Below are 23,250 nucleotides of genomic sequence, written 5' to 3'. Positions count from 1 at the left end.
CCAAGTTTGATGTCCAAATTATTACCATTCTTTTCATCTATTTCCACCTGTAAGTGAAGGAAGGTCTTAAGATTAGTCTTCCACCAATTTTCATCTTGCCAAAATCTCCCCTTAGATATATCTTTATGGTAATGAAACATATTCTATCCATCCTATATTTTCATTACAGTTCATAATGATCCAAAGAAATAGGTTGGCCATTTGGGTCAACGATTTTTCCCCCCTACAAAAATCCTTTAATTAGTGCAGCCATTCATCTATATTAATGTGCAGCATGAGAAGTGCCCAATATAAAAATCTACTTTCCATCCTGATCAGTTAGTTTTCAAGCCCTTGACTTAACCACAAGTAGCGTCTTCCCCTAATTATATTGATCCTATTTTTAAGAATAATCTTTATATCACCTCATCTACTTGACACACTTAATGGTATTGACTTGTGGAGACCACCACTTTAATCGATATGAGTGAAGATCCGCTAAGGATCAGAAACCGTTTTCCGGTAATACTCCACTGGGCACCAAAATTATGTTTAATTGATATAGTCTTTTCATTCAAGTTGCCTTATTCAGCTTTTCTATCCTGTTAGGTCAAAGAAAATTACTGAGGCATAATAGCTTTTTTTGTGATGGAAACATGATTTTTGTCTGTTATACCCTGTAGAACGTATAGCAGAATATTTTTATCTGCAGTTTGCTGTAAAATTAACATGTAGGATATGCAGTATTGGTCCAACCTCAAGAAATTCTTATATGAAAAATGTACCCAAAGAACATGAGCTAAGCTGAGTGACAGGCTTATGCCTATATGTGGGTGGCCCTATAAGTCCATATTATAGTCTCTCTAGACTTTACTTCTGAATATATGTAATAGCGGTAACAAAAAGTTATCTTCATCTATCCACATTATTGTCTGCAGGTGTTCAGCATCTCTAGGGTGACTCTAGTGCTTTATCGTCTCTTCATAATAGCCAAATTACATTGTTCTCTGCTGATGTTTCCGCTATCTTTGGGTTTCAGAAGCTGGAAAGAATAGACCGCATAATATTGCACATCTAATTTTGTTAATAATTGTGTGTTCTGCTTGGTGGTTCCTTGGGTGGTCTCTTCACCTGCTGAGTCAAACCTACTTTCTGTTGATAAGATAAGATGTTGAATAGACTATAAATGTTATCACCTATCCCTGTGGGCCGGATTACAAGTAGAAAATCCTACACCTGGCTTATTTTCTCTTGTTTTCTCGAACTATGGTGAAGTTTGAAGCATAAGAAAACTGTATCACGGAAGAACTTCTCAATTAGAATTTATATGTGTATGGAATTGGTTTCATTCTTTTCGAAGTTGCTGGTTTAGGTTAAGGGCAAAAAAAATTGCTTGAATGCAAAATTTCCATTTTCAGTATGGCCAGATCCGACATTGTTTGGAAATGGCTCGAACCTGCTGTATTCAGCTACTTCAATAGATGTGTGAGTTTTGCGTATTTAATCCTTTATGTTCGACCAGATGATTTATGAGATCAGCTGGCATAATTGTTTCGGGATTGTTATCGTACAATAGAAGGGATGAGAGGACGCCAACATGAAAGTTATGAGACACAAAGCCGTTCGCTAATCAAATGGGGGAACACAGTGATTAATTCATAATGATAAATAGGATCAAATTTCCAACTTGGCAACGGCCAAATCATCTGGCAAACGTCTTACCCAGAATGCTGTAAAAAGAACTGGTGTTATTAATTGTAGGTCGACGACATTTCAGTTTTGGGCCCATTAAATTTTATTTTCAAGAGAAGTTATTAATCTTGGTCACAGTGTGAGCGCATAAAGTGTTAAATAAATGTAGCAACTAGCGTTAAGCAAATCAAAGTATCCGGATTTCAGGGAAAATTTGATTTGCCATGAAGCCGAATCTCCTCGTTACATTTTCCCAGAAATGGCTGTAAAAATTAAAAAAATCATACTCGCCTAATCCATTTGAGCGCAAAGCGGCTGCCATGGCCATCTTACTTGAAGATCCCGCGCAAAATCTCATGTGCGGTGACGTATGATGTCACCACGCCGGCCAGCATGATGACATCATCACGCAACAAACGAGATTTCGTGCGGGATCTTTTAGCCAAATGGCCGCAGCCGCCTCTTACCGCTCAAATGGATAAGGTAAGTACAATTAAAAAAATTTTTTAACTGCTCAACCACTGAAAGGCCTTAAAGGGATTCTGTCACCTCCCCTAACCCAAAAAACGATTTTAAAGCAGCCATGAAGCACAGCTTACCTTGATTAGGCTGTGCTCTTTTATCTTGTAATCCGTCCAGCAGTTTCTGCAAAAAACGACTTTTATTGATATGTAAATGAGTCCTGAAGGTGCCCAGAGGGGCGTTTTGTTCCTCTTAGAGAGCCCAGTACCGCCCCTCTTACAGTGCCCAGCCCGCCTTCCTTGCACTGTCTAACCGCCCCCAGCCTGCCACAGCCTCTCCTCCCCCTCCCTCACGCCGAACGAACTCTCGCACAGGCGCAGTACCCACTGAGGGCTGCGCCTGTGCGATCAGCAGGAGACTGAGGGCAGGAGCTTCATCCTCGTCACTGGGCATGCGCCGAGCCCAGTGACGTCCGATGCTCGCTCTTCCCTGCTGACTGAGGGAAGAGTGAGCATCGGACGTCACTGGGCTCGGCGCATGCCCAGTGACGAGGATGAAGCTCCTGCCCTCAGTCTCCTGCAGATCGCACTGGCGCAGCCCTCAGTGGGTACTGCGCCTGTGCGAGAGTTCGTTCGGCGTGAGGGAGGGGGAGGAGAGGCTGTGGCAGGCTGGGGGCGGTTAGACAGTGCAAGGAAGGCGGGCTGGGCACTGTAAGAGGGGCGGTACTGGGCTCTCTAAGAGGAACAAAACGCCCCTCTGGGCACCTTCAGGACTCATTTACATATCAATAAAAGTCGTTTTTTGCAGAAACTGCTGGACGGATTACAAGATAAAAGAGCACAGCCTAATCAAGGTAAGCTGTGCTTCATGGCTGCTTTAAAATAGTTTTTTGGGTTAGGGGAGGTGACAGAATCCCTTTAATATTCCTCTCAGATGTCGCGATCAGCGATGAACGTGGCATCTGAAGGGTTCAATGATGGGGGGGGCGGCGCAATCGCCATTCCCCGTCATTACGCCCGCCACTTACAAAGAAATGCGCTTCATGACAAAGTAATTCATCGCGCACAAAGCAAATTGTTTTGTAAAATTCATTGAAGCAGCTGAATTGAATTTTTAAGAACTTCCCTCATCTCTACAGAATGTGGGTAGTAAAAGCAGGGAGCTAAGGGCTCATGTCAATGGATTGTAGGATTGTGTTAGTCCTAAAATAACTTAAAGATGTGCTCCCATCTCAGGCATTGATGGTATATAGCTAGGATATGCCATCAATGTCCGGTAGGTACAGGTCCCACCACTGTAGAGAAGTGAAGGAGAACAGCCACGCATGCACAGCCACTCCCCGTTCACTGCAGTGGGAGTTTCACAAGCTATTTCTGGCAGTACCACAGAGGTGAATGGAGAGGTGGCTCTCCATTTACCACTATGGGACTTCCATAAATAGCCAAGTGTGCTTGATAGATTTTTTTGGAACTCCCACAGCAGTGAATGGAGATCACCTGTGCATACACGTTGTGCTCACCTTAAGTTCAGCTGGCCAATTCTGGAGTTAGGGACAGGTCCCAGAGGTGGGACCTATACCTGTCTGGCGATATATCGATAGGCTAATTCTATATAGATGGCTTCATGAGTTATGAAAGAATTGGACACAAGGAGTTGGTATAAGCTGCTGCCAGGTGGATTCAGCCATCTTATGTGTGGCCACCATAAACTCATTAACAAAAACAATATTGCAAAAGAAAAGGAGGGTCCGTCTAAGGTTAGTCCTACCAAAGGCTGTCCATACAGTAAACGTAGCCTATAAGGTTACTATGGAACTTCTGGAGAGAAAGAGTCCAGTCAAGGTGGCTTCCATCCTTTGCTATGGCTTCCTTGCAATTTGATAAAAACAAAGGAAGAAGGAATCACCACAAGCACCAAGGAAATGGAATGAGGAAGTCATTAACCCTTTTATCCTGGTTGCAATGACCTTGCTTTGTAAGTTGGGAAAAATTTTGATCCTTGCTATGGCCCACTTTTTCTTTCTCTCTCTCTCTCTCTCTCTCTCTATATATATATATATATATATATATATATATATATATATGCTCATTGTCCTTCAAGCTCATTGTAAACTAAAGTTCCTATAGTTTTGGGAAATGAGAAAGGGATGACCGCTGTTGACCTTAAGAAAGGATGAATATTATGTCCCAAGATGGGGGTGTAGTAGTGTGAAGTAGCTCCAGAAGGGACCCTCTTTTTGTTCTTGTCTATGGACCCTGTTTACATACTTGCACATAAATCGCGAATCAAGCTGATCTTTTTTTAAAGATTGGATATTACTGTCTGTCTGTTTGGGCTAAAACCAGGCAGTCGTTCATTTTATCCCAGCTCCATACTAACACACAGCACCTCTGCCATCAAGCTTGTATATTAATACTGGGAAGTACTATTTAATTTAGGACATTTAGTGTTTTTTAAATCTAGAATAACAAAATGTTTATTCCTTTCTCTAGTTCCAGATTTTCAAGAGCATGATATCTTTTTATGGAGGAAAGAGACTGGCTTTGGCTTCAGAATTCTTGGAGGAAATGAGCCAGGGGAACCAGTAAGTAGCAATGGTTAAAATTTAAAATATACATTAATATAATAGTAAAGCCTTATAATGTTTGGCAATCAAGACCTCCCGCTGTGGATAGTAATTTCACTTTCGATGTGTATGATGACATATAAGACTATGACTCTGGAGGAATCATCTGGCATCATTACTGAACTTCCTGCCACTTTAGCCTGTTTATCATACAATACGATTGCTATAAAACATGACCACAAGGAAAATAAGTAAAATGATAGCCAATGTAATCAATCAAGGCTGTAGTCACTCTAGCACCATGGCTTAATTTTGATAGGAGTCATGACAGATCTATTTTAATAGATTGAATTGACTTATAATTAGAGATGAGCAAATTTCCGCTTATGAAATTCGTTCACACTTCGTTTGGTGGTAAAAGGTGTATTGCGTTATGGATTCCGTTACCAATGACCATAACGCAATTTTATGACGGAATGCATAACGGAATGCCTTTAGAGGCATTCCGTTATTCATTCCGTCATAATAGAAGTCTATGGGCTGCAAAACGGATCTGTCCCATTTCCGTTATGCAAGGAAAATTCGCTCATCGCTACTTATAATGGGTGCTTCAAGGTTCCAGTCAGCTAGATCTTGGAAAGGAAAATCAGCACCTTTTGAGAGTCATGACATAGATAGACCTCTCTCAGCCATCCAGAACCCTACTCTGTACTGACAAGGAGCAACAACTCCCGAACAGTGCTGCCTACAGATAGGTGTCTTTAGTTTTGTTGCTTACCCAAGTCATGTTTCAAGGCTCCCATATTGACTTAAGGTGGCACTAAGGGAGACAGGAAAGCTGTTCTGCATAATTGTATCCAGGGTGCATTGCCCTAAAGACTCCTATCAGCTGGATTTCCAAAAGTCCCTTAAGACTCTTATCAGCTGGAGATGCGAAACGAGAATTTAGAGCCTGACTACTGGATAGCACAAGTGGAAAATAAAAAATTCAGAGTCTTAAAGTATCGACATAGCGTGACCTTACCTATAGAAGAAATTTCTATTTGTACTTAAAATGCAGAGCAGGAAATTGGCAATAAGATCACTTTTCACACCAACCACTCCAGAAATATCTGCACATTTGTCCACAGCCCTACCATGATTGGCGCAATCAATCCATGTATTCTACAAACATGACTCCTCAAAGTTTATTAATCCAAGTATATTGTCTAACAAGTTCTTTCTTTTCTCAGATCTTCATAGGTCATATTGTGCCTCTGGGATCGGCGGATGCAGATGGCCGCCTGAGGTCCGGAGATGAACTTATATGTGTGGATGGAACAGCTGTGGTTGGAAAGTCACATCAACTTGTAGTTCAGTTAATGCAGCAAGCAGCCAAACAAGGTCACGTCAATTTAACCATTAGGCGCAAAGTTGTTTATCCAGGTGCGTTGAAATGTTAATTTTGTGGTAAAGTCAGACAGTAGTTCCTAGATAACCAGTTATCGCCAATTACCCGGTAGATTCTCCACCAACATATGATACGTCTTGAATAAAGTAATGACGTTGATTACAACTTGGTAGAACTTCAGATCTGAGAAAAAGATGTCTACTAGAACACTGCATTGTATTGGTAATACCAGTGTACAAGAGATTATTGGATCTATGTTGTACCGATTGACTGAAATCATGCCATATTTGAGAAGGATCAGTTTCTTGCTTTGAAATCAACCGGGTATGATTCTTTCTCAACCAAATGGTTTACAGCATTGATCTCCAGCCTTAGGCTCTTCATCTGCAGTGAAACTACAGTCCTAGTTGGAAGTTGTAGCTTTGCCACAGAGGAAGAGGCTCAGTATAGAGATAATTGGTTTACATTAGACCTCTCAATATTTTGTCTTTAGGACTCTGCTTTTACTTTGATATCTTCTGTGTGTTGATGAACCATTTAGCTAATTCATAACCATCTCTTATTTTACCTTCCAGTCCCCAAAACAGAAAATGATGTCCCTGCTTCACCAGCATCTTCCCACCATAGCAGTACCCAACCCGCCTCTTTAACAGAGGAAAAACGCACACCGCAAGGCAGCCAAAACTCGCTAAATACAGTCAGCTCGGGCAGTGGCTCCACCAGTGGAATCGGCAGTGGTGGAGGCGGCGGCGGCGGCAGTGGATTAGTCAGCACAGTGATTCAGCCATATGATGTAGAAATTCGTCGTGGTGAAAATGAAGGCTTTGGATTTGTCATTGTTTCCTCTGTCAGCAGGCCAGAAGCTGGAACTACATTTGGTAAGTGCATAGTTTTTCCCCCTCCCCAAGTTGGTCACTATCACATTGCTAGCCATGAAGCTCCTCTCGGTAGGAAAGTCCTGCACAGGTTTTTGCCACCCATTAACAAGGGGGATAAAACCAACCAGGGCATGGTCTCCTCTTTCCATGGACCCCATAAAAGCCTCATGTTAGGCTACTTTCACATTCGCGTTTGGTGCGGATCCGTCATGGATCTGCACAAATGCTTCCGTTCAGATAATACAACCGCATGCATCCGTTCAGAACGGATCCGTTTGTATTATCTGAAAGTCAATGGAGGACGGATCCGTTTTCTATTGTGCTAGATTGTGTCATAGAAAACTGCTCCATCCCCTTGACCTACATTGTGTGCCAGGACGGATCCGTTTGGCTCAGTTTGGTCAGACAGACACCAAAACGCTGCAGGCAGCCTTTTGGTGTCCACCTCCAAAGCTGAATGGAGGCGGAACGGAAGCAAACTGATGCATTCTGAGCGGATCCTTTTCCATTCAGAATGCATTAAGGCAAAACTAATTCGTTTTGGACCGCCTGAACGGATCTCACAAACGGAAAGCCAAAATGCCAGTGTGAAAGTAGCCTTACATGTTTGGGATGTAGAGGTTTCCACTGTGAGTTTTTTTTTTTATGATTTTGAGCTAAATTTCCAAATTATGCTTTCAGAATTTATTTTGCTTCTGGTTTTATTCCATTAAAAAAAACAACCATCTTCTGAAGCCCCAGATGACAATAAAATCTGTAATTATTAGGAAATCTTCATTGCAATTCTCTGGGTTTATGACTCAGTCCTAGTGTTTAGGGAGCAGTAAAATCTCTTCTATTCTGCATAAGGAGCGGATAGGAGCCTTAATCAACACACCGGCTTCAGTCCTGCATGAAATATATAGAAGTTTGTAGTATAGCATTTTGTTGGCTTTGACTCGAAACACAAAATCAAAGTGACTTTTTAATATAGGTCTGTGGATTATGAATATAAATATTCCACATTTACTAACACAACATCCAGTAAAGCTGTCACAGTAAACCTATTAGATCATAATGAAATACATATAGACATCTACTCAGCCTTTGAGTTAAAGGAGTTTACCAAGACTCAACGGGCTCTGCAAACCCACCTTAATTACTCATATGTTGCCTGTAGGAGAAAGTATGTAATATATTTACCAAAGTTCCCTGGATCAGATGATGACCTCACATCCTTTGCTAGATTTTTGGTCTGGTCAATCGATAGGGATTACACTTTTGCTGTGGATGGGGCCAGAACTATTCTTGCTAGCGCATGCACAGATAAGGTAGATTCAAGCGTTTGCGCATGTGCAAGTGAGATAAATACTTCTGGTCCTGTCCATAGTGGAAGTGACATCCCCATCTAGCCACCAGACCAGAAACCTGATAAGGGATGTGACGTCGGTGGAAGCAGGATTTTCAGAGAGTGTCACATGGCCGGGTTCCTAAGTGGCCGATCCACACAACTTTGATAATGTAAGTATCCTTCTTCCACAGGCAACAAATGAATAACTAAAGGGTGTTTGTAGGACTCAATAGGTCCCATACAATGCTTTCAAGTCTAGACTAGATTTACAAGTACCGTGCTACCCTAATATATTTGAAGATTGCATTATCTACTATTTTGTCATAAAGTGATTTGCACAAGCTACAAGCAACTCTTGACGGGCAGTTGCAGGAAAAGCAAATTCCCTGCAGCTGACTGTAACCATTAATAGAGTTATCCAGCCCCTATTTTTTTTTATTTTTACTAAACGCTTACAATGCTCTGAAATAACAAACTGAGTAATATTCCTCTTTCCCACTTTACTCCCATTCTCTGTTCACCAGACACAATGTCTGATGGGCCAATAGAGACAGAAAAAATAACAAAACAATTAAAAAATGAGTGACAAGACAGAATAAAATATCCTAGAAGTCCTAGGAGACCTCAGAGTGTCATACACAAATATTCTAGCCATTTGGAGCACTTTTGTTTCTGGATCAAATTGGCTGATGAATTTGGCCAAATCGAATAGAGTTTTGAGTGATTCGCTCATCTTTCATTGCCAAAATTTTGGGCTGCAGCGTAACACTCATGGGCCCGCTATGAACCACCATAGTATAATACACTTCAGTCAGGTTATCACATGTTTTTGCACTTCTCATGAATCTCTCCCCTATTGCCCGAATTGTGGTCTACATTTTTTTTTTTTGTAGGGAACACAACCTAATTTGCTCCTGTTGCGAACAGCTAGTGAAGGCAGCTGCGGAGAAAGCAAATTCCATGAAGTATCCTACAGCCTGCAAAAAAACATTAATGGAAGTCTATAGTTTCTCTATGAAGCATAGATAATATACTGAAAAGCTCTTGATGTGATTGAACCTGACAAAATGCCAGGCACGAAACGCGTCTTTGATTAAAAAAACTACTGTACATGGGATTCTTTACCTATGGTGACAGAACTTTCTGATCGACCCAGCATTTCTCAAAATCATACATAGATAATATACTGGTACATATCAGTCTTGCCTGTTTATGAACTCCAGAGAAGCTATGGGGATTTTTTTTCCTGCACTGCTGCCCTTTACTGCCTGTAAATTACTGCTTGTAGCATGAGCGATTCAGTTAATGAAAGTGTATTAGATCATTGAGAATAATGCAGTCCTTTAATATATTACGTTGGGTACCTCCAAACCCAGACACTTTAATGCTGTGATGAGCGATTGCATTTTGTAATGAAGTAAAACCTATAACTTCATAGAGTACTCTCTGCACCCACTAAGAATTTGCATGGTTAATATTGTTTAAAGTTGACCTGCCCGTCTTTCCAAAATTTCCATTTAGATTTTAGAATGTTAGTAAATAAGTGTCTTCTTTTCTGAGATGCAGCATCCCTCATGTCCATGGTTTGTGTTTAGTATAATATATCTTCACTTGAATGGGGAGTACAGCACCAGCCGTGGTCAAGAGTGGCGCTGTTTCTGAAATAAGAGCAGAAACTTTTTCCTAATCTAATACCCCCATTAAGATTTAATGCGGTTGTCCTGTCCAGGTTTTTTTATTTTTTTTATTTGCCCACCCAGCCAGTGGGACCTCTGCAAAAATCCATTCTGGTTCCTAGACTGTCTTCACTGGATTTCTGATTCTTTTCTGCACAGATGGGTCAAATACCACCTCATCCAATGACTGGCCTTAGTGGTGAATGGTGATGTGTTCCCAAGTTGCACGTCAAAGCTGGGTCAAGTGTTGCTTGGGAACACATTCACTGTTGAGGCTAGGCGTTGGCTGTTGAGGCTAGGCGTTGGCTGCAGTGGCGCACTTCCATGCAGGAAGCTGATAGACGGAGACCAGAAGACAGAAGACCAGTGAGTAGAGCAAGGGACCTGGAATGAAGCAGCAGGGACTAGATAAGCATAGATTTATCTACAGGTCCTTCTGGCTGGGGTGCAAACCTGGACAACCCCTTTTAAGGATATAATGGAATCCCCAAGCGTGTCATCATATTACAGTAGCCATTTTGCAGACTATTTCAGAATCTCAGTAATGTTATTGATCTCTATAGGCTGCATTCTTATGTATGATCAGATATATGTTTATTTCACTGCTGTGTGGCTACCACCTATTTGAAATGAGGACTAACACTAAAAAGTAGACAGGGGTTTCTTCTCGCCTTTGGTGTGTGCATTTTATTTTTAATTTTTTGCTTTCTGCCTCTTCCCTTGTGTTCTTCCATGGTGTCCTTGTGTGTGTGTGTGTGTGTGGTGTCTGTTGGCTTATGCTTGATGTACTTCTCTCAGTGATAAGACAGTATCCATCCCCTTAATGGTGCTTAACATCTGAGGGTTAGGGGTTCTTTTTTTTATTACATTCTTTTATGGATTATCATCCTGCTCCTAACAGTGAATAGGACATTGGCAAGTTCAAGTAGATTATATGCCCTGTAATATTGAGGGGTGTACAGCGTCCAGCGAGAGGGTACGTGGGGTGGAGACAAATTAACAAACTCTAGTAATATAGTAGTCAAAAGCACCGCTCTAAACCTGGCCGTTCTGCAAGGGTGCTGTATTAACATCTTGATATGGCGAACAATATTCTGCTTATGTCTCCAGTTTTTGGAGTGTGAAAAAAAAATATTTTCATACCCTTTATCTGCTTATTTTTTCCAATGCAAGGTGGTCTGGTCCTCTAATTCTTCAGCATACAATGGTGAACATTTCAAAAGGATTTGTCATGTCCAAGTCCTTCAGTTCTTAGTGAATTCATTGGCTAGATTCTTATGAATACTGTTGTAGCCCAGCTGTCAAGTACTTCTATAAAATCATCTTAGACTAGATGAGGGATGAAAGTGGTCTGAGCTTGAAGCATTACAGTTGTTGGCCTCTTACCAACCATTCGAGGCATGGAGCACTTGGATTGGGTTAACTATTGAATTTATGATGGCGGTCAGCTGAAACTGACAGTGTATGGAATGATTGGCTGAATATGACAAACCATCTGCTACTTTGCACAACCCCATTTGTTTTTTTTATTTTTTTAACTTCCTCCCTGACCTCTACCAGTTTAGTCTGCCATGTTCACAGTCAGATTGTTCATACACAGACAGTTGGTAAGTCACATTTTGGTCAACCGTATGTCTTTAGCGATATGCCATAAATGTTGACTGTTGAACTACCCCTTTACGGTGTCCTCTCACTGACTAAGGAGCTGTGGACACACAGTGACCTGGGGTCCTCGAGCACTGCCCTAATGCTTGATAGATGTGAAGAACATTATCTTACCATAATTTAACTGTTGTAGTGAATATCCTTATTTCTTTCTCCCTCTTGTTTTGAACTAATAAGTGTACGCCACAGTCAATTAAATATTGCACTCCATTCACCTATTTATTTGGCCATACACCTACGATTAAGGTCCGCAACGATGTGTCAAATCATTGGTATGTCATACGAACAATCTGATCAACAAAATACCAGACAAAACTGGTAGACCAGTGTAAAAGAGGCAAAACAGCTAAATTGGCTTGTGCAAAGAGGGGAATAATGGGCCATAATTGGCCTAATTTCAGCCAATAATAGATGATAAAATATCCAAAATTACAGATCACTTTAAAATAATTGAACTTTTCAATGATTGTTGGCCAGAATGGTCAAATTTTTCTATTTTGGTCACATTTCATCTTTTAGTGAAGAGAAAGATTATGGGGGTCGCTCCCCTAGTGTAACATCTCAAGTGTTACTGTAATCTTTTAGGGGAAATAGAGATCACTTTACCTTTCGGCGAAATGATCTCCAAGACAAAAGCACTTTAAAGAAGGATGGTCTTCTTTGTGTTCTACATAAGGTTCTTGAAGCTGGTAGACATCAAATGTTAGTTAAATTGCCTTACTTAAATAAAAGTACATCAAACGTTTACAGATTTTTTTTATACCCAGGGCAGACGGAGCAATATGTTTGATAGCATCCTATTGCTAGTACAGGTGGTTTCTACCAGTTCACTGTAGTCTTATGGAAGTATACTGATGGAGCTGCTTCTATTGTTCTTAGCAGCATTTACTGAATATGCGGGAGTCAGCAGCTTTGTCATGTTGTCCTGAATATGACTGGTTGTCTTGCCAATGTTTTTTTTCACATGAGCAGCTCAGCTAATAACGTTTGCTTAATGCATTATTAACCCTCAACCTTCTGTTTCCTTTCTCAATCCTTCTCTTCTGTACCCTTCGGTGTCTTGTCACTTTAACAAAAATTGTGACACAAAAAAAGCTGGAAATGCATGTGTGGCCATGCCTCATAAAATAGGTCGGATAATAGAGGGAAGCCCAGCTGACCGATGCGGCAAGCTCAAAGTGGGAGACCGGATACTGGCCGTTAATGGATGTTCCATCACCAACAAGTCGCATTCGGACATTGTCAACTTAATCAAAGAAGCGGGAAACACTGTTACTCTACGCATCATTCCTGGGGATGGTAATGTATACTTTTATTCATATTTAATCTTCAAATAATAGATACAAATGAAGAGGCCAATTGTGCCACTCATGTCCTCAATGGGGCTCACAATCTAAGTTTCCTATTCGTATGTCTTTGGAGTGTGAGTACTCAGAGGAGACCCATGCAAACACGAGGAGAACATACAAACTACATGCAGATGTTGTACTTGGTTAGACTTGTACCTAGGATCCTAACACTGCAAGGCACCAGTGCTAACCTCTGAGCCACCACGCTGCCCAATAATAGTCATCAGGTGATCAATATCAGTCTTGAATGGGTTCTACGTTGCAGTACGCTGGTGCTAGGCCTTCTGCCTCTGGCTTCATCCACTGTATAGTTTCCGGCAATGGTGGCTTCTCTGAACAGCTTATTAATGGGGATCAGGGGTGCACCTCCAAGGAGGCCAGATGAGGCGATCGCCTCAGGCAGCACCAGGTATGGGCAATGAGTGCTTTCATTGTGGCAAAGGGGTTAGTTTAAGAAATTGGCATTGGGAGGGGGGCACCGTTTTACTTTTCACCTCCGGCAGCAGAAAGGCTGATAGGGGAGTTGGGTTTCACCCCCCCCCCCCCCACTGATCTGATCTTGATGATCTATCCTGAGGATAAGTCTTCAGTATCTAAATCCTGGGAAAACTCCTCCAATTTCTATCTAGTCCTCGTTCTGCCATTAAGAGTATTGGAGAGGTACCGTAAATCAAAAAGTTATGAAGAATGTCTTAAAGTGGACGTTTCTATGTTGACTATAATTATGGGTCAAAGAGGCCCATTTCTTTGGGTGGCCCAGTGGGAAAGGCTCTCTCAGTTCTCAGGGATAGTACAGATTATAGGCAATAGAGTGGGAATTAGTGCAGTAGTTTTAATTTAATACTAATATACATTTGATGTGGCTCTGTATCTTACTTGCTGGAGAATCTACTTGGCCATCGTTGGTATAAGGTTCACGCATCCACTGGGTACTGGTTATTTTTCGATTACACTGACTGATTAGAGAGCATGTGTGCCTACTAGATCCCAAATTAATGAATACATTAACAACTGGGCATTACTCTTCCTTTTAAGATGGGCATGCTCAACCTGTGGCCCTCCAGCTGTTGCAAAACTCCCAGCATTCTCAGACAGCCTACAGCTATCAACCTACAGCAGGGCATTGTAGGAGTTGTAGTTTTACAACAGCTGGAGGGCCGCAGGTTGAGCATCCCTGTTTTAAGAGCACTGTTTGGACAGTGTAAGACTTTGTTGGGACACCTTTCCAACTAGTAACACTTACTTGCATTTGTATTAATCAATTTCTCAGAAGAATAACAAAAGAAGGTTAAAACATAGATTTTTTTGGGGGGGAAAAAGATGGTCCAGAATTGTTATATTATGGGGAAGCATACATTTATAACAGGATTGGGACAGGTCCCTTTAATCCAACTTGAATTGCTAGATGGAAGTGGGAGTTTTAAAAAGTATCTTCCCCAAAAAGAAAACCTACAGCCATTAAAGATTTCGTGGATGTGGTATTATCCAGGGTCTTCATTCATCCCATTATTAAAGTCAATGGGAATATAATTGCTGGTTATGGTGGACACCCCTATCCATAAAATAATCTCAAAAAAATTAGAATTTTCTTTTGTGGTCTTCTCCACGCTACAGGACACATGGGCATCTAGGGCATTTCATGATCCTGTTAGAGAAGATTGCATTAAATATAATTTAAGTTTTTATTAGGCCATGTAATAAATCATAAAATGGAGATTTTGGGAGCAGAGGATGGAGAAGAGACTGCTTTCACTTGACATTCAGTCAGTTCTCATAGAAATGTTCATTAGAGCATCCCTAATCAGGATTAATAGTTAATTAACTGTGATATTACTTTTAATATCAGACACAAGTGTCAATTCTGAAGTAGGCGATGGCGAGAGGAGCACATTACCATTCATTTACTGCTGCTGGGATGAAATCTAGGCCGAATTATATTATTTATCCAATGCAATTATTAAGCAACCTTCACCAGTTCCTAGCAACATGTTCGGAATTGTTCAGCCAAGAGCTTTTTTCTTTTCTTTTTTTTTCCCTTTGTTTTGCATTTTTCTTTATATTTTTTTTTTACATAGGTGGAAAGATAATTTTTCCAGTTCTTTATTCGTTTTAAGTCTACACAAGCTATTATATCTTGGCTGAATTCTGGAGGTCGGAGGTAGCCAGAGCCATATATTTGTTAAAGATCAAGGTGGTTGAAATATTAGTTGTCCTATGTTGTGAAGAAAGTTTTATATGGACTAGTTGCTGTAGAGGAGACTATAAACTGGCAGCAGTGGATCGGTCGCCCTTTTTCAGTGTTGCTTGTCTACATAGTCGATATGGGATTATTTTCTAGCGTTGCTTTGTTCTGTAAAGTCTCCAGGTGAAAGTGAATGGTTAAAGGAGAGTTTTATTTTTTGCAGAAACTGCACCAATTATCTCATGGGCTTTGGCTGATATTGCAGCTCTGCTACATTATTTTAAAGGCATTGTGCTGCCATTAAATGTTATTTTAGTATAATGCAGCATGAAAACGACTTACTTTTTCAATTTATCTTCTGTTACAAAAATGCTCTAGTTGTGAGATATTCTCTTTACTTCATTATAATGGCTCCCCCTGGTGTTTAAAGGGCATCTGTCAGCAGTTATGTTCCTATGACACTGGCTGACCTGTTACATGTGCGCTTGGCAGCTGAAGGCATCTGTGTTTGTCCCATGTTCATATGTGTCCGCATTGCTGAGAAAAATGATGTTTTAATATATGCAAATGAGCCCCTAGGAGCAATGGGGGCGTTGCCATTACACCTAGAGGCTCTGCTCTCTCTGCAACTGCCGAGACCTCTCCACTTTTATTGACAGGACCAGGCAGGCATAATCACGTCTACACTGCCTGGTCCTGTCGGTCAAAGTGCAGAGGGTGCGGCAGTTGCAGAGAGAGCTGAGTCTCTAGGTGTAATGGTAACGCCCCCGTTGCTCCTAGAGACTCATTTGCATATATTAAAACTTAATTTTTCTCAGTAATGAGGACACATATGAACATGGGACCAACACAGATGCCTTTAGCTGCCAAGCGCACATGTAACAGGTCAGCCAATGTCAACAGGACAAATCTGCTGACAGAGGGCCTTTACGCTGTATAGTAATGTGCATGACCTACTGAGGTGGCCGCACATGCTCAGTTTCATCCTTCAACTGCCTTCAGATGTATCTACTGTTAGCAGTTGTGACAGTTACTGGGAGAGAGCTGCAATAGAATGGACATGCCCCCTGGGTTGTGGTAGGCAGATTGCTGAAGCAGAAAGGACACACTCCCTGAGCAAAGACACACCCCTAAGCTGCCAGCTTGAAGTAAATCTTTCTGAGCAATGAATAGAGGAAGTTCTGGGTAAAGGGTTGTTTCTAGGTTTGTTAGAAGAATATTGCTCTGTAATATATGATATGACCCCTTTAAATGCAGTTGAACTGCCTATGGACAATGATAGTGCTGGTTCTAGAAAACAAAGGAAACTGATCCTAAAGGAAGCTTACACATAAGGAGGCTAGCCGCTTGTGCAATTCCATTGTATTAAAATCTGGAAATTTCCAGGTGCTTCAGAAATCAGCTTTGGCATCAAAGAGTTATATTTTCCTGCAGTGCCACCGCAGGTGAAATGAGGAATTACAGTGTGGCCATTTAAATCACAGAGCTGTGTAACGCATGCCCAAGCTGAGTCATCCAGACGCTGTAGACACCTTGTTTTAACTAATTGATGGATGTTTTGAATGAGGGACTCCCCTTCATTAACCCGAAATGCTCTAAGAAGGTATTTGAAATTGGGTCAACCCCTTTAAATCAAGATTTTAACATTCTAAACCTAAGGCATTAATGCATTGATGGCCCAGTATCACGGGACCTAAAAATATTGCTATCACTGCCACAGTGGATGTAGAAAGCTAAGGACACAGATCATATCACATTGTCATTGCCCTTCTGTATTTGTATTTTACATATTTCTGTGTTACTCCACTGAATTATAGGACCTAAATGTACTCGTGAGGATAAAATGCAATTTTTTATGAAGCCGGTTACTCCTGTAATGCTTTAAATATGATACAGCTGATGGTTCGGCGTAATGACCCTCATCTTGTTTAATAGATAAAATATCTTCAGGCCTTTTTCTCGGCTTATCATGCAAATTACAAAATATGTCTAATGTACTTTGCCTTTTTGTGCGTCTCTGCTACCAGATTGTTGATGCAGGTGGTAAAAAGTCTGCAGCTAATATCAAATGCATAATGTAAAAAGCTTCAGTGGATTCTAGGTTTTTATTAAAGGGGTTATCCCATAACTAATGTAAAAAATGAAAATCCGACATCATATAGTACATGACAATATCTTTCTAACAAAGCTAGGACCAGCCCTGTACCTCACATAGATCCAGAGATCTCCCCATTCATTGCTCTCCTAGATTTATATCAAGCTGACAGCTCAAGGGGAGTGTCTTTTCTGCTGCAGCTCAGGGGGCGTGTTCATACTCTTTCTATCACATCTCAGGGGGCGTGTCCATGCTCTCCCTATCACAGCTCAGGGGTCGTGTCCATGCTCTCCCGATCACAGCTCAGGAGGCGTGTCCATGCTCTCCCGATCACAGCTCAGGAGGCGTGTCCATGCTCTCCCGATCACAGCTCAGGAGGCGTGTCCATGCTCTCCCGATCACAGCTCAGGAGGCGTGTCCATGCTCTCCCGATCACAGCTCAGGAGGCGTGTCCATGCTCTCCCGATCACAGCTCAGGAGGCGTGTCCATGCTCTCCCAATCACAGCTCAGGAGGCGTGTCCATGCTCTCCCAATCACAGCTCAGGAGGCATGTCTCAGCTCTTTCTATGACAACTCAGGAGGCAGTTGAAGGATGAAACTGAGCATGTGCGGCCATCTCAGTGAGCAGCTCAAAGAAATAAGAAAAACAAGCTGCAGGTGGCGCTATACAGATACATTTTACTGAATAACACAGTGGCTATGCAATTACATAATTATTCAGCTCCAGATTCGTTTGAAAACTGTAGAATATTTTTTGTGGGACTTCCCCTTTAATAGAAAATAAACAGCCACACAGTTGCTAACTATAAGTATTTTTCATGTCAGGCCAATATCAGTCCTTTTGTACATGATTGAAACGCAAATGGCGTTTCATGCTAAAATCACAATGCTGCCCCCTATTGGTGCTGACTTTCATAGCAAAGAAGCCTTTACCCCTGGAACAATAAGCCTGGCTCCAGTTTCTGACATATACAAGGGAAAAGGATGAGGATACCATAATTGTAGGGAGGGAAACTCCAGCAAAGGTTTCCACTACCTTTCAAGATGTGGGAGGAGCTAATCCTAGCTTCCGGATGGGCACCTTTGTAGTTCCAGGGGCCACCTCTATAGTAATAAGTTGATCACTACCTGTAAAATATACAAATTATACAGTTTTAAAAAACAAAACATGTTAAATAGATAAGCCTAAATTCATCTTGAATAAAATTCAAAGGCAATATTTATACTTAAAGAGGACTTTTATGGGATATTGATAGGATATACCACATACATCCTATAAGCGAACAAAAGACCACAACATCGCAGGCTCTAAATGTAGCTCCAAACCGTGTATTCAGATGGTCATGTCCACCATACAAACATGTGACGTTTCGGCAGTACAACAGCATGCTTAATATTGTACTGACGAAACATCACATTTTTGTATGGTGGACATGTCCATGACCATCTGAATACACGGTTTGGAGTTACATTTAGAGCCTGCGATGTTGTGGTCTTTTGTTCGCTTGTACATTCCGGATGTTCATCTGGTGATCATGTGCACAGTGGGCAATTGACTCTGGTGCTGATTTTTGTGGGTTATATATATCCTATAGGTGTAGGTACCACCTATGGGATCAGGTTCTATTTCAAGTATGGGGCCTTGATGTGAATGAAGAGAAAACCGCGCAAATGTGCAGCCAACCCACCATTCACCGCTATGGGACTTCCAAAATTAGACTGCTGGATGTGCTGTTTTTAGAAGTCCCATGGAGGTGAATGGAGGGATAGCCCCATATACTTGACTTACTCCCAATAAAATGGTACAGGACTTCTGATAATAGCGGAGTGTGCTCACTAGGCTATTTTCAGAAGTCCCATGCCAATGAATGAAGAGGACGCTGCGCAAGTTCAGTGCACGCTCTGCCCATAGCGAAGCTCTGTTCCTTTGATCGATAAGTGGTGGTCCCACTCCTGACATTCATGGCATATCCTATCCATATGCCACAAATGTCCCAGATGGAAATAACTAAAGATGAGCGAATTTTTATATTTTGAAATTTGTTCACACTTCGTTTGGTGGTAAAAGGTAAACTGCGTTATGGATTCTGTTACCACAGACCATAACGCAATTCTATGACGGAATGCATAACGGAATGCCTTTAGAGGCATTCCGTTATTCGTTCCGTCATAATAGAAGTCTATGGGCTGCAAAACGGATCCGTCCCGTTTGTTATGCAAGGGAGTCCTTCTATTATGATAGAATGAATAACGGAATGCCTCTAAAAGCATTCCGTCATAGAATTGCGTTATGGTCCGTGGTAACTGAGTGTGAACGAATTTCATAAGCTCAAATTCGCTCATCTCTAGAAATAACCCTTTAAGGACAGTAGAATACAATAAAGTATAAAAAAATAATAAGAATTTTACAAAACATCCTCGGACAGCATTGAGGGTGCAGATTTTGATTTTACAGAACATTTTTTTTTCTCCTGGAATGAGCACCATTCTTGTCCATGGTCTGGTGTTACTGCTGAGCTGCAATACTAGATAAAACCCAAGAGAGAGGCTGTTTCGGGAAAAGGATAGACCCCTTTTGCAATCTAGACAGAAACCAGTGCAACAACACCTTTTGTAAATGAGGACCTGTTGGCGAACCAACAGCCGAAACCTTGTGATCAGCTGTTATTGCAGTTAGTGGCCACACTTTTTTCTTCTGCAGCGGCCACTGCAGGACAAATGTGGTATTGCATGGCTCCCATTTAAATGAATAGGTAACTATCTAATATGTGGTTGGGCTGAGTCCTCCAGAGGGGAAGTGGCATAGGTTAATAGAGAGAGGTCCTAAGCCTGGCATTTTTACAGGGTAGTCCTAATAGGACAACTTTATTAATAGTAAAGTTAATCCATTGTGTACAGAATAACAGAACAACCTGCATAATATACAGGTGCACATTGATGAGTAATAATTGTGTTACAGCGTTAAACACAGACAAATCACATCATAAAACACATTTTCTCCGTCTCACCGCTTCATTCATTAAAGTGAAAGATCCATTTGTTTACCGAGATCCCACTTTTCCAGATAACTAATAGGCGCATTATGCAAAATAAGCGGCATAATTACTGCAGTCACTGAACGTTATTAGATAAATCTACACAAAGTCCCTGTCTGCTTTATGTTGACTCTGGAAAATCTCTAATCCTTGCAGAATCCTCTAATGCTTCGTTATTGACCAACGCCGAAAAAATCGCCACCATTACGACCACGCACACGCCTCAGACGGTGGCCCAGGAAACAATGTAAGATTTCATCATTAAGGGAATATCCGCAGCAGAGATTTTCATGCTTGTGCGTTGCTTGATTACATTTTTTTTGTTTTTTATTTTGTTTTAAATATAGGAACAATGCAAAACCAAAGCAAGAGCCGCCATATGAATTTAAACCTCCACCCACTACACAGGTAAGAAAACTTTTTTAGAATTCTTAAAAAAAAAAAAAAAAAACATATTGCTTCGAAAAATGAATGTTGCATTTTATTAGGAAACAGCGGTTTTGCGTACAGTATGTCGGATCATATTTGAGGCTAAAGGGACACAGTGTTAAGCTTCTGGGACCTGTTGTTCCTTGTTAACCATTCCAGGCTGGACCTGGGGCTAACCGTTAGGGTGTCAGACCCTGTAAATTAGGGCATAAGGTGAAGTGGGGATGGCAGTGAAGCGGTGCTCCGAGGGGTTAGGCCAGTCCCTTGGTGCTCCAAGCACCTTTAAAAAAGAATAAACTAAAGTAAAAATGTTACTTCAACGGTACACCCGATTACAGCTATAGGGCTCATTTAATTCTCCATGATCAACACTACCAGGGAGTATGCCTGGTTGAACATGGTGACACAGGCTCTTTAAAGAGGTTGTCTCACTTCAGCGAATGGCATTTATCATGTAGAGAAAATTAATCCAATGTCCATATTGCCTTCTTTGCTGGTTTGATTCATTTTTAATACACTGCTTATTTCCAGGGGTTACGACCACCCTGCAATCCAGCAGCGGTGGCCGTACTTGCACACTATGGGATAAAGCGCTAGCCTATGCGTACTCCGGCTGTCCCAGCCACCAGAGAGGCAGGCGCCTTTATCTATAGTGTGTAAGCACGTCTACTGCTGATTTATTGTAGCGTGGTCATAATCCCTGGAAATGAGCAGTGTAAAATGCGATGGAAAAATTATTCAAGCCAGCAAAGGAAGCAATATGGGCAATAACAACACATTAGTAAGTGCCTTGCATTCACTTTGTCTACATCGTGGGTGGGGAACCTTTTTTCTGCCAGGGGCCATTTGGATATTAGTAACATTGTTCGCGAACTTACAAAATTCCCATCTTAAAAATTTGACTGCTATATTTGGTCAAACATATAATTAGATCAGACCCCCATCAGCTTCAGATCATCCTCCCATCAGACCCCGCAGTCTACATCAGCCTCAGATCATCCTCCCATCAGACCCCGCAGTCTACATCAGCCTCAGATCATCCTCCCATCAGACCCCGCAGTCTATATCAGCCTCAGATCAGACCCCCCCCCCAGCCTCCATTAGCCTCAGGTCAGACCCCCCCAGCCTGCATTAGCCTCAGATCAGCCCCCCCAGCCCCCATTAGACTCAGATCAGACCCCCCTGACCCCATTAGACTCAGATCGGACCCCCTGACCCCATTAGACTCAGATCGGACCCCCTCAGACCCCATTAGACTCAGATCAGACCCCATTAGACTTAGATCAGACCCCATTAGACTCAGATCGGACACCCCAGACCCCATTAAACTCAGATCAGACCCCCCAGACCCCATTAGACTCAGATCAGACCCCCCAGACCCCATTAGACTCAGATCAGACCCCCCAGACCCCATTAGACTCAGATCGGACCCCCCAGACCCCATCAGACATTACAGTAAAAAACTTACCTAGCTTGCTCTGGACGGTGCTGCGGATCCAGGACTCCTTTCTTCCTGCATCGCCTCTTCTAGGTCCCTTTGTGTACTGTGACCTGACGGGGCGCACAGTGCGCGCGTCAGGACACCGATCAGACTTAGAAGAAGCGGGGCAGGGGGGCATGGAGCCGGGAGCCATTGAAAATAATTTTGCGGGCCAGAGGGCCTGCTCTACATAATAAATGCCATTGGCTGAAGTGAGACAACCCCTTTTAAGGCAGATGTGAGACAATAATCTTTTAGTATTTTTGCATAATTTCCTTTTGCAATTCTAAGAACACACGTGTTATTGTAGTTTTTTGCTACCAGAAATGAGCTACTGTATAAACGTGCTGTTACTTTTCTTATGAGCAGTACCACATTTCACCACTATGCTGGTGCAAAAACATTTTCATAGGGACCTATGCAACAGCGCCCCCACCTGCCAGGCCCATTTCAAACTCAATAACATCCATTATAGATATTTTGTAGATTTTTAGGAAGGATTAGACCTAATATGTCCTTAGTGAATGTTGCAGGAATGTTCAGAGTCCTTTGAGTTGGTCTCCGTAGCCGCAGTATGTTGTTTTGCGTTCTCCTGATAAGCCTTACCCTTTAGCAACAAACCAAATAATTGGAAATCTGTTTGAGTAACTCGCAGTACATTGGGCATGAAGTATATTTCCCGAAACCTGTTTGGTTATGGAATTTTTCATAGCACATTTATCAGCTTTGGGAGACAGATATTGTGTTGATGCAATGCTCGCTTAATCCAAGAAGCCTTTCAAGCAAGCAGATAAAGGGCCATAACTCACTTAAACGAGCATCCAACAAAACTGGATATGACAAATATTATACTTGTATCGTGCCTAGAAAATATTCCTACCGTTGATAACAAAACGATAGTGGTACATAAAGGCATAGTATTGTCATATCAAGCAGCCATTTTAGCTAGAATGAGAACATTTTAAAGCTGTTTCAACACGGCAGGTATATAATAATCTATCTGATAATGTAACTTAAAGGGATAACTGAGGCAAGGCATGC

General features: G+C 41.7%; 1 protein-coding gene across 9 annotated transcripts in view; it reads left to right on the top strand.

The window, feature by feature from the left end:
* The window catches only part of MAGI1 (membrane associated guanylate kinase, WW and PDZ domain containing 1), a 437,602-nt gene that overhangs the window by 402,231 nt on the left and 12,121 nt on the right, over nt 1–23,250 (top strand). For 7 of the 9 annotated variants that reach the window (XM_044302329.1, XM_044302331.1, XM_044302328.1 and 4 more), the window contains 6 exons: nt 4,626–4,717; nt 5,932–6,124; nt 6,665–6,967; nt 12,734–12,937; nt 20,457–20,547; nt 20,648–20,708. In XM_044302329.1, coding sequence (XP_044158264.1) covers nt 4,626–4,717; nt 5,932–6,124; nt 6,665–6,967; nt 12,734–12,937; nt 20,457–20,547; nt 20,648–20,708 — 944 coding nt within the window. The remainder of the gene's footprint in view (nt 1–4,625; nt 4,718–5,931; nt 6,125–6,664; nt 6,968–12,733; nt 12,938–20,456; nt 20,548–20,647; nt 20,709–23,250) is intronic. The other 2 variants (XM_044302333.1, XM_044302330.1) reach the window with 1 other exon arrangement.

The sequence above is a fragment of the Bufo gargarizans genome, chromosome 7, assembly GCF_014858855.1.
Source record: "Bufo gargarizans isolate SCDJY-AF-19 chromosome 7, ASM1485885v1, whole genome shotgun sequence".
Classification (NCBI taxonomy): Eukaryota; Metazoa; Chordata; class Amphibia; order Anura; family Bufonidae; genus Bufo; species Bufo gargarizans.
The sequence above is the reverse complement of the archived record's forward strand: the minus strand, read 5'-3'. Positions and strand labels throughout refer to the sequence as shown.